Here is a 12,186-nt window from a genome sequence, read left to right as displayed (position 1 = left end):
GAGCATGATGGTGGAAGGTTGGGCCAGCACCGCCCAGTACGATAAGAGCAACGGAGGCCTAGTGATGCTGTGCGCGCCTACCTTCATGAGCAGGCTCGGGATCAGGCGTGAGCGAGATGTCGTTGAGCTCACGCAGGCACAGCCATTCCCCATCCACCGACACGCGGAAGTTGCATAGGTAGATGGTCTCTCGGGCAGCCTGTGTGATCTTGTCGGTAGTGGGGGTGGGGGCATCGCTCTGGGGAGTCAGATCAGACATGGTGACTCAGCTGATCGCTGCTGCGACGACAACAACACTTACGATGGCGGCCGTCAGCAAAGAGTCAGGTGCAGGGGAATAGAAATAATGACTTCTTTTTAAAAATCCAGTCCAAGTAAGAGTCTTCTCCAGGACAAAGGAGGATGGAAAAAAGAGACAAGGAAAACAAAGAAGGGGGAAGAAAGAAAAAAAATCAACCAGCAGTCCACGCCAAACCTGACCGAAAGGATGCTATTCTTCTGGGGCTCAACGGCCTCGTCTTGCGAATGAGCAGCGACTGCTAAAATCCTCCGTGTGAATAAAGGCTTCAGTGCTCTCTGGCTCAGCACAGCCAGGGGATTGAGATGCTGTATGAGCCTCAGTGGAGCAACAATCAGATCTCTCTCTCTCTCTCTCTCTCTCTCTCTCTCCCTTACAGCCCAGCTGCTTGCATTCACCGGATTGGCTGCACGTGCTGCAAATGGGAGGGTGTTAACCAATATGGCCGCCGTGATGCTGAGGAGAATTGTGGGAGTCACGTGAGCAGATGGTGGAGGGGGCACAGTTCCCGAGAGGCCTCTCAGATGGGGGGGAGGAGCTGTTGCCAATGATCCAAATGCTGAACAAGAGAATTATGGAAGCCCTACTGATTGAGAACCAGAACACTGCTGATAAGGCTGCTGTTTACTGAACAACATCTTTAGGAGGAGCAAGATGGCACTTGGTGTAAAATTAAACTGTGTATGAAACAAACAAGTAGCTCAAATTCTACAGACACAATGCGTGATATGTGTGACTATTTTTGCTGACCATTTTGGACGGTGTTGTATAAATATAGAAATTAATATGACACGGTAGGCCTTTGAAAAAAAGAAACTCATTTGCAAAGTCATGTAAAATGGGGTTTGAATATTAGGAGTAATCTATTAACCTCATTAATTATTTACAAAAGAAAAGCACTCATGCAGGAAACCGATCCATTTATAACACATATTGTGTAACACATATTGGGTATGGAAATACACTACCGTTCAATTTGAACTATTTTAATCATTTTAAAGAAATGAATACATTTATTCAGCAAGGATGCAAAAATTAATCAGAAGTAACAGTGTGTTACGGAAGTACTGGCTGAAGTTTCTAATCTATATATGAAAAGACTATGTATCTATACATGATACAGAAAAACTGTATCATGGTTTCCACAAAAATATTAAGCAGCAGAATGGTTTTCAACTGATAATAATAAGAAATGTTTCTTGAGCAACAAATCAGCAAATCAGAATGATTTCTGAAGGATCACGTGACACTGAAGACTGGATTAGTGATGCTGAAAATTCAACTTTTGCCATCACAGGAGGAGTAAAAAGGACTTTTTTGAAATATATTCACAAATCAGTTAGGCTACTTTAAATCGTAATGATATTACACAATATGACTTTATAATATGATTTTATCAATGCAGCCTTGGTGAGCATAAGAGAATTCTTACAAAAAAACATTTAAAAAAAACCTTACCGACCCCAAACATGGGCTGTATCGTAGTGTTGTATCTCTAAAACTAGGCATGTAAATGAAAATACCAAATTCATTTTCACCTGAGAATAATGTCATCATTCAGTGATGCAATACTGAATCAGTTTATCTCAATCTTAGTGAGATAAATCATTACAGAAAATGAACCTTAATACTTCGTTGCATTAATTCACAAATTGCAATAAACAAAAAAGAGACAATGGGCTACATTGGTCTGATTTAAGAAAAACAATATATATTAGTTTTCATTTCCACTTCTTCCACAAAACAAGAATATACTGTATTTCCAATCTTTATGCATTTCTAGAAAGCTGCACTCCAAAATAGCACATTTGCATAGCACAACCCTGACACATGCTACATTCTCCAGTGCTGTAATTCTGCTTCACATGTTCTTTGACCTGTGATGTACTATTAAAAACTGCGAAAATTATTTACTCAGTTATTGTTTAACAAGTACAATTTAACAATAAAACCAACAACAACTTCTTGGCTCACAACACCCTAGCATTTACTATTTTTCAGCTTCTCAGATATGTCAGCTATCGTAGATTTATAGGACAGCGAACTGTTAACTGGTTGCACACAAAATCTCAGCAGATGCATTATGTCCTCCAAGAATTGTTTGCATATGGTTTCATGAATTCTATGTATTCAGATACCCTAATCTGTTGACATACTCATGTTGCTTTTTGCAGCATGCATATTTGGATGTGGGCAATGATATAAAAAGAACAGAATTATTGGTGATTGGATGTGACATCACACACCATTAATTATTAAAAATGGCATTTAAAAGACTGGTCCAGTATAATGACCACTATACTAAAGAGGATTAAAAAAAATCAATGTTTTACTGCAAAAGCATAGCCTAATTTAAAAACACAGAAAACCAAGTGACAAATTACGCAGACAACAGTTTTCAGCATCACATGCGCATTCCAACCGTTTCCAGCGTGAAACCCCAAAATGCTGATCACTAGCAATTGATAAACAACTATCTGACAATTACAACCGCCAGACTAAACCTAAAAATGCAGTTCTCATCATGAACATGACCTCAAAGATTAAGAGTTTATCTGAACTGTGTATTATTTGTGGAAATAAAGGGAGAGTTCACCCAAAAATGAAAATTCTCTCATCATTAACTCACCCACAAGTTGCTCCAAACCTGTATGAATTTCTTTCTTCTGCTGAACACAAAAGAAGATATTTTGAAGAATGTCCAAACAGTTGATGGACCCCATTGACTTCCATAGTATGAAAAAAAAACCACTATGGAAGTCAAAGTGGTCTAATCAACTTTTTGGTTGACAGCATTCTTCAAAATATCTTCTTTTGTGTTCAGCAGAAGAAAGAAATTCATCCAGGTTTGGAATAACTAGAGAGTGAGTAGGCTACATGACATTTTTGTGTGAACTATCCCTTTAAGACTGTATGCAGATGATATTCATCTACATCCATAAAACAGCTGTTGTTTCCATGCGAGCTGATGACAGTTTGTGCCATCGGTGTATTATTTATTGCTGATGAATTAGAAGCCAGAAATTCAAGAAAAACGACCATTCTAAGAAAGACACAGTCTGAAACTGAACAGCAAAATGCAAGCTTGCATAAACGCTGCAGTGGCTGTCATTGTACGGTGTTGTTGACATTGAAACATAAGGCTTAGGCTGTCAAATATTGCCGGATGTTCAAGTGAAGTAGACACCGTCACATTCTATTAAATAAACCCATAATGCAGACGATCATATGAAATACTCACTTCTTGTTTTCTTGTTGGTCTTCTCAATCTGGAATTCATATCGCACTGGTGAAGGAAGAGAAGTGCTCGTCTGTGTAAACTGTATACTTGAGTTATAAGTTAGCGCTTCCTTGAAGTAAATCACCGAGGCCGGAGAAAGCGACTCCTCTGGACTGTTGACTGCATGTCCATCGGTGTCCTTCATGTGGGGTTTGAGAAATTCATTAGATGACACTAAAGTTTCGGAAACTTCCGCGCTGTGCTGCTCCGATGCTCCTGAGCTCTGGTCCGCCATCTTCAGTTCAAAATTCATGTGACCACTATGCGTCATCCCATTCAGCTCTCGTGTGAAGCAAGCTCGTGTTTATCCAAGACTGTTTTAGGATAGTTATATATTACGACTCGGCATCTTTTAGCCGTATTGTTTCTAAATTTTCAGCCAAACAAAAAATAAATAAAAAATGTTGGTCATATGGCATGACGTAGAAGATCAGCTGGGCGAGAGCATTTAAAGGAGCAGCAGCAGCATCAGTACACTTTGACCTCAATATAGCGGGACGATAAATAACTTCACATTCACAACAGTATACTGTAGGCCTACGAGCATGTGTGGAGTGCTGGGTAGTAACTGGTTACATCATGTAATCTGGATTACATAATCTGATTCCAAAAATACATGTAATTAGATTAGATTACTTTTTAAAATACTCGTAATCAGACTAGTTGGGCTACTTTTTTATTGATTACATGTAATCCTCACATGTACATCATTCATAATACATACATTTATTCTCCCTTCTACTTCTTTTTAAAAATGTTCCTTATCCTATAAGCAAAAATAACAATGCTAGGCTATACGATGTTTGTATATTATTAAAGGTTTGTGGAATTGCACACACAGACTAGCAACTAGTCATGAGTAGGCCTACTGAAATCTGAGACCCACGCAGCATTTGATCACTGGTTTTACAAAAATCATTTCACTTTTAATAAAAATGTTCTCAACATTGCAACATTGCATATCTAATCAACTCCTGACAAACACATTAATTAGTAGGCTAATATTTAATTATCATTCAGTGAGTCATTTAACCATGTATTACTTCTTCTTTGGAAGTATTTTGTCTTTTTACACATTGAAATGTACAAATTCACATCATTTAATATTTACATGCAATGCAGGGATTCACTTTTTTTGTATGAACCTCTTTGACCAAATATATTTACTTAGCCTATTCCTTGAGATTTTAAGTTAATAAGTTAGGTCAATAATAAAATTAAGTCAATAATAATAATAACTACTAATAAAATTAAGTTCACTGTTGTATGATGTCAGTTAATGGTCACATAGCATGCAAATAAATTAGAGTTTTATTTTGATTGTTTTTATTTAAAAATATATATATTTTAATTTGTCATTTTTATGATTTTCATTAAACTCATGAACCCCATTCAGTTCCATCAGGAACCCTAGTCTTGGAAACCCTGAAAGAAAAAAAAAAAAAAAAAAAAAAAAGAAGAAGAAAAACATTAAAATTAAACGTTAAAATAATAATTACAAGGACAAAACTATAACTTTATAGTTACAGTTGTTTCCAATTGCTAACACACTAAAATGACATGCACAGCACAATAATTAAAACTGACACACAGAGAGCAAAACCTCTTCTCAAGTCTCCAAAAGTCTAAACACATTTTCTTCTTTACACACATTTTGCAATTCAAAATGGCCCTTTTTAAATGCACTGTACACAGTTCTCTGCATAAGACACAACAATCTGACATAAAGTCACATGTTTGCCTTTTCAAAACACTGCCATTCAAAATGACACTACATGAGCTAATTGGCCGATACATGTGCACCTGACCAAACACCTCAATGGTTCATTGTCAACACTTCAATCTTTTTCAGTTTACTGTTTTTGTGAGCATATTTTTGTTCAGTCCAATGTAAATATATCTGCTGTGCATATGTTGCACTGACTTGTTTGGTGAAAAAAAAAAATTTGTTTCAACAGCATGTGTGTGTATCTGCAAATATGTCTGTGCATGTGAACAATCTGAAGAATTTTCTACAATTTGAACTATTTTAGTAGTATGTATGGCAAAGCATACTAAAGATGAGAGTGCTTATCATTATGCCCAACAGTGTGTAGGCTAGTTGGTTAGACAAAAATCTGGTAATATGAATGAAGTTTGTGCCATTTCGTGCAAAAGTTTGATTTTGATAATGCTATATGTAGTTTTGGTTGCAGTGCTTCATTTTGCAGGATATATTAGGTATTTTTGCAGTTTGGGTGTGTGGTTTTGTGACTTGTGTTAAGTATTTTGATAAAACCAGCCTAGTTTGCAAAATTGTGTGTTAGCAATTGGAAAAAACTGTAATGTTTACAAATGTGTAAATGCACCACTAGAGAGCGCCATCAGCAGTGTTTTGGTTTCTTATCCTGTCAGGTTCGTTAGCTAAAGTCTTCTATAGTAGCCTAACTTCTAAATAGATCTCATTATTTGCTACATCTTTCGTGTAATAGAACATGGCTTCGTTTGTTATGAGGCTATACATATATTTTCAAGGAATTCATTGTACATCTGCCCATGTAGTAAAGAAAAAATAGAACAAATGAATGAAAAAATAATATTTTGATTATTAAATTTTCTCCCTGTTTGTTCATTTGGGTTTTTATTTTTCTCCATAATCTTTGGATTTGCATTTTGTTAAATTTGTTGCATTTGCGTTATGCAGGTAGCCTAGTCCGTGTTTAAACGTTGCCTGGTAGTCCGTTTAGAGAAAATTTAAGATCTGTGTTGCCTTTAAAGATGCTTTTTATTGCAGTTATTCCTTCAACACATAGTAATTCTAGAAGCCTTCAAATACATTATTACATAAGCTTAAATGCTCATATTCAAAACTCTGCTGCTCGTGTGCTCACCCTTACCTCTCCACGTGAACACATTGCAGACATCCCAAGTCTCCCGGAAGTTCCGGGAGTCTCCCGCATATTGATAGCGGCTCCCTGATGCCCGCAAATCAGTTAAAATCTCCCGGAAGCAAGAGCGCGCAAGCGTAGCGCGCGCACGGCAGAGAGAGGGAGCGAGAGACCTTGCGTGTGTGCGCTAGTGTGCGTGTGTGCCTTGGGATTTTATCTCTACTCTCGAACCGAATTATTCATAACCGAATCGCCCGGAAATGACTTTGTGCAGGTTGGGATGTCTGACATTGCTCTCACATGAAGTTGCTCTAGAATTCTAGAATGCTAGAATTTATTTTAAAATTCTCATTTTAACATACAAAGAATTATATGGGACCATCTTATCTTTGTGATCTCTTTAGCCTAATCCATCACGTTTTCTCCGTTCTGCTAACACTCTTTCGCTTCCTCAGTCCTAAACTTAAAGGGATAGTTCACCCAAAAATGAAAATTCTGTCATTAATTACTCACTCTCATGCCGTTCCAAATCTGTAACACCTTAATTCATCTTCAGAACACAAATTAAAATATTTGTGATTAAATCCGAGGGCTTTCTGACCCCCGCATAGACTGCAACATCATTACTGCAATCCTGCACTGTGATCCTATACAGAGGTGGAAGTAACGAATTACAACTACTCACGTTACTGTAATTAAGTAGTTTTTTTGGGTACTTGTACTTTTTTGAGTATATTTTTAAATCTGTAATTTTACTTGTACTCAAGTACATATTAAGCTAAGTAATCTACTTCGCTACTTGTAAAATCACATTTCGTTACTGAGTACAATTTGAATTGATATTCAAATCTTTGAATGGCATTTCGGTAGCCAATAAAAATATTCGATCGTAAACGGACCAATAAAACCCCTGATATTTGGACTGAATGAAAGCCGCCGCAGTCGCAGCAGGTTTTGAAGAGCTGATCATGAAGGAGGCGAGGAGCTCAGAGTGATTAATGGCTGGACTGAAAGTTTGGAACAACAAACTACATAGTTATTATTGTCAAAATATCTATATTTTACCAGCTGCGCGTTCTCATTCTCTCATCTCAACGACAGCGAGTTTGACACACCCGCCTCCTCTCAGCGCGGGATTGCAGGTAGGCCTATTACGCATAATTTTATTAATACCTGCAAGTTTCTCTGGCATATTTTAATGGCAAATGTCACGAACAATATTATTACGCGAGGGCACATTCATGTAATCGCAGAAAACTGGACGCGAGCTCTCAAATATACGAACGAACTGGACTCGGATATTGAGTGTGCGCTCTCGGACTGTGTGTCATATCATGTGCAATCGCGAATCTCTCCAAGTGGTTCTCACTGCAGACTCAAATGACGTCCAGCTCCAATCTCTCCATGCTCTTGAATTAAACACTGTCAAAAGTTATGAAAAATCTAGTCTTTTTGCAAATTAAATTCAGTTTGCTTTGAATTGAAATCAAGCTTCCTTGTGCTGTGTGTGAGCTATTGCAACAGTTCACGTTACCCTATTGTAAAGACAAATACACTGAGTGAGTAAATATTAGATTATTGTAATGGTTATTGATCAATGTTTAAATATGTAAACAAAAGCCTAAATTAAAATCTCACCTTATAAAGTGGACGTGTCTCTTCAGAAGACTTGAATTAAACTTTTCCATTCAAATAGAATTACTGTTACAATGAGTGTTGTGCTTTTCCATGCTTGAAAATAATGATTGCCTTGACAAAATGGATGGACAAAAATGTAGATATTAAAATATTTAGTATGTAGTAGTTTTCCCGATGGTATTAAAAATTATAGGCTAGGCCTTGAATATTGACATATTTCAAGGTGTCATATTGAAGTTAGAAATTCCAGTATCCACTAATTAATGTCCTTTGACATAAGGTAAAAACGTGTTAAAAGTAGCTATTTTCTACATAAATCTATGATTTTGTTGAATATTTTTATTGGTAATGCATTAACTATCGCCAGCTAAAAAGTAATTAGTAACTAGTACTCTGAGTAGTTTTTGAGAAGAGTAATTTGTACTTTTACTTAATTACTTTTTTGACACCAGTACTTTTACTTGTAATTGAGTATTATTTCAGCAATGTAACGGTACTTGTACTTGAGTACAAATTTTCAGTACTCTTTCCACCTCTGATCCTATATGCTCATATGTTTTGTTCCCTTGTCTTTGATTCCTGGGTTATGTTTGTTGGCTTGTTTGCTTAGTTGACACTGCCTGTAAGCTACCTCAGAAGAGCTCTGACCAAAGCAAGTTCAGTTCAGTTTTTAGCCTCTCAATGACCTTGGCACAGGGAAGACTGAACTGAATTTGCTCTTATCTTCTCCATGAAGTCAAAAACAGAAACGAAACCAAGGAGACCACATTGAAATCAGCAGCATATCTTGACTGTGACGTTCTTTTGAGATGTAGGAAACCTTCGACTTCCTCAAATCTCTGAAATTAGGATTTGTTTTGTTTTTGTTTTTGTTTGTTGTTCTTTACAATTTGTTTCGCATTGATCAGATTTTGCTATTCCATTAGCTTTCAGAGACTTAATGAATACAGAGAATAAAGTATCATTTTACTATACAATTAGGACTACAAATGTATTCTGTTATTGGTTACCAATAATTCCTCTGGTCCAAACACAGGACCTTGTTATACTAAACTAGACATCACATTTTTACAGAGACTTAGACAGGAGGATGTTAGTGAACTCAACAGTTTATTGAACAAGATGTTATTTGGATGAACAGCACAGCATTGAGAACAACAGGTAAGTATTACGGATGGTAAACACATAGATGTACGTACTGTAGTATGAGTCTTTTTCAGAGAAGTTATGGCAAGCTGTGCAGGTGATCAGTAGTCTGGAGACAGCATGAGTGTGAATGGAGGGAAAGCCTGGTCTGTGACACACATAAATGTAGTATCTCTGGATGTAATAACAGTCTGGCTGATGAAGGTCGTGAGACCGAAACGTTTCTAATAACATTTTGTTACTCATTTGCAAGTACTGATAGTGTGCGGGAGTTTTTTTTTTTTCGTTTTTTTTTTTTTTGTAGCATCTTCCTGATGAAAAGTCTTATCGCTTGGAAAAATAATATCAAATCTTTCCATAACGTGCCACATGATTTGATAATTTTGTCTGTAAACACCATTAATAATATCACATCTTACTAAAAACATTTGGACATGTCAATCAAAACAGAGAAAAATCACTGTCATCTTAAATCTTCAGTGTATTTGATCCAATCTTAAACATTACATATTTCCTCCATATTCAAGTTTAATTCAACATAGTTTTTTTTTATTTCCTGTATTGAAAGAAAGGAAATACAGCCTCTTCCCAAAAGGCAAACATTACAAAATACGTGACCAAACATATGCTAAGTTCAAGTTTTTGTCATCCATTTGAGGGCTGTGAACATTAATGTTTGACTAGTACCAAGAAGACCTTGTTAATACAACACTCAATAATAAATAGAATGATTTAAAAAAAAAGAAATGAAAAGGAAAAATTCCTTATTCTTAAACAAGAAGAGATAAAAAATTATAATAATAATATTTGAGCCTTCAGAGACTCAAAAATGCAGAAACCACAGATATTCAAATGTCAAAACAAGGGGCTATTATTCTCTGTCCAGGCAACTTTATCCCTAAGCATGAAGGTTGTGTTGTTGAGAGCATTTCATTGGAAGATTGGATAATGAAAGTAAGTCTGTGCTTTACAAGGGAAGGTCCGTACAAGAAAGAAACATTTCTCTGCAGCTGCCTGTGAAGTGAATCATGAATCAGGTTGTTCTCACACTGCTGTGCGCTCTGCTGTTTGGAGTGAGTCTTACACACTCCGCAGGTAAGCTGATTTCTGTCTTTTATTCCACTTGCATCACATACACACAGATCAATTAGTAAAGCCGTTTACTTTACCCTTTAACCCTTTATATTGTTAACAAGTGTAACAAATAATTATTTATAATAAAAATGCCTTTAGAGTTTTCCATTATATTTAATCATCTTTTTTAAAAAGCTAATAATTGTTCCAAAAACAAAAATTTCAGTTTGAGGTCAAAATCCAAATTATTAATATTATAAAATATAAAAAGTTAAAAGATCAGGAGCTCGTGTTTCATTATTGAAAGTATATGACCATGTATGAATCAAAGTATGAAATTTCTAAGCATTAAATGTACTGTAATGGATAATCTACTGTCTGTCCTTATTGGAAAAATAAACCCTGCAGTGTGATCAGTTTATCAGTCTTTATACAAAAATATTTTGCAGAATGCAGTGATTTTGCAATCAGAATTAAGTATTAAAGCAATGGAAATAAAAACATAGGCTAATCATATTTGTTGATGTTATTGATGAAAGTAAGTTATTGTAAAAAGTTTCTGTCAAGCATATGGTATATGCATCATAATAAATGTCTCTTAATGTGCGTGCGTGCGTGCGTTTTGGCATGAGGTTGATTTTTCTAATGACAGTGAGAACAATTGTCTTCTGCATCAATGTGTTCATTAACCCTTAAACTTAGCATGAATGTTGTTAAATATATAGGACATGAAGCGGGGCTTTCACAGCGATGTTTATGCAGAGGCAGACTGCTGAAATCAGTGAAGCCTGGATACATTCATGCAGTTGCATTGTTCCTACCAAGTCCCTCCTGCTCAAAGACTGAGATTATGTAAGTATGCTTTGACTCCATAATGTTTATAAATCATTATTTCTCCTAGATTCATTTTTGCAATATAATTAATGTACATTGCAATGCATGTCCTCTAAAATGATTTGTTTCTGGTTTTTCCTCCTGCTGTTTAACTTAGACTGACTCTCACTGGAAAAGGAAAAGGAAAAGGAAAAGGTAAAGGAAAAGGGAAGGAAGATAGATTGAAGGTGTGTTTGGATCCACATGAGAAGCAAGGACGGAGATTACTGGAGGGCAAAGGGTAAGAGATACACCACGGTTATGCTACCACTTTCTGCATAACAACTAAGTATAATTATGTTTTGTATTATGTACTATAGAATTAAATTCTGTGTCATTGTGCCATCATTCCTAGGATACAAAACAAAAAGCAAAAGAACAGAGGAAGAAAGGGGAAGAATTAGAAGTCTGATGACAAGGATGACTAGTGGAATTATTTTTCTTTCGGTTTTGTGATTTACAATATTTCTGTGATGAAACTATAATGATACAGGCTAATTTTGATTGATGGCAGTAAATGTTTTGATGGTTTGAGTGTAAAGTATAAAGTAAGTAGGTAAGTAATCTCTGAGAAATTATGACCAGCAACACTGTTTTGGATAAAGTATTGGATAGCTTGTGTCCAAAATTATTACTCTATTCACTTTGTTTTATTAATACATTTTATACAAACCTTTCTGATCCAGAGGTGTGATATAACCATGAAATAAAAATAATTCTAATGCTAATTTGATGTTATGTTTACTTAAGAGTATTACTATGAAACAATTAATATGTTTTGATGAAATAAGGATTAATCACAGTGGACTTTGATTGTTCAGTCTCTCAGTAACTATATGAAATATTTGTCTACAGTATAAAGTGTTTTGCAATCTACTCTGTCGCTCACTATTAATACAGATTTCAATTAACTGACAATATTCATTACAACAATGCAGTGCAGATTTTGTCATGCTCGTGCTCTATAATGAATCACACTTCATAATGAAAAATAAAGAATTTGTGAATTG

The 12,186-nt window shown here is 35.8% G+C and overlaps 2 protein-coding genes across 10 annotated transcripts in view; one reads left to right on the top strand and one right to left on the bottom strand.

Moving 5' to 3' along the window:
* Positions 1-6,568, bottom strand: part of rufy3 (RUN and FYVE domain containing 3) — a gene marked incomplete at its 5' end in the record, with an annotated part of 20,426 nt that extends 13,858 nt beyond the window's left edge. For 2 of the 8 annotated variants that reach the window (XR_014030213.1, XM_081365629.1), the window contains one exon: positions 3,540-4,002. Coding sequence is in view for 7 of the 8 variants with exons in the window: in XM_081365629.1 (XP_081221755.1) it covers positions 3,540-3,849 (310 nt within the window). Of the gene's footprint in view, positions 1-81; positions 260-3,539; positions 4,070-6,454 lie in introns of those variants that run through there. The other 6 variants (XM_081365626.1, XM_081365627.1, XM_081365630.1 and 3 more) reach the window with 6 other exon arrangements.
* Positions 6,505-12,186, top strand: cxcl20 (chemokine (C-X-C motif) ligand 20). 2 transcript variants are annotated; one of them, XM_081365634.1, is made up of 5 exons: positions 6,505-7,587; positions 10,204-10,324; positions 11,029-11,155; positions 11,295-11,417; positions 11,532-12,186. In XM_081365634.1, exons 2-5 carry the CDS (start codon positions 10,258-10,260, stop codon positions 11,578-11,580), a joined length of 366 nt encoding a protein of 121 aa, XP_081221760.1. In that variant the 5' UTR covers positions 6,505-7,587; positions 10,204-10,257; the 3' UTR covers positions 11,581-12,186. The 2 variants fall into 2 exon arrangements, with proteins under 2 accessions (XP_081221760.1, XP_081221759.1); XM_081365633.1 differs by having other exon boundaries at positions 6,563-6,719.

This window comes from Scardinius erythrophthalmus, assembly GCF_964197995.2.
Source record: "Scardinius erythrophthalmus genome assembly, chromosome: 5".
In the NCBI taxonomy this organism is placed as follows: Eukaryota; Metazoa; Chordata; class Actinopteri; order Cypriniformes; family Leuciscidae; genus Scardinius; species Scardinius erythrophthalmus.
The sequence above is the reverse complement of the archived record's forward strand: the minus strand, read 5'-3'. Positions and strand labels throughout refer to the sequence as shown.

Coding starts and splice junctions, on each gene's coding strand:
- cxcl20 (XM_081365634.1), top strand. CDS start 10,258: ATGAATCAGGTTGTTCTCACACTGCTGTGCGCTCTGCTGTTTGGAGTG. Junction 11,156..11,294: donor TGCTCAAAGACTGAGATTAT/GTAAGTATGCTT, acceptor TGTTTAACTTAG/ACTGACTCTCACTGGAAAAG. Junction 11,418..11,531: donor AGATTACTGGAGGGCAAAGG/GTAAGAGATACA, acceptor CATCATTCCTAG/GATACAAAACAAAAAGCAAA.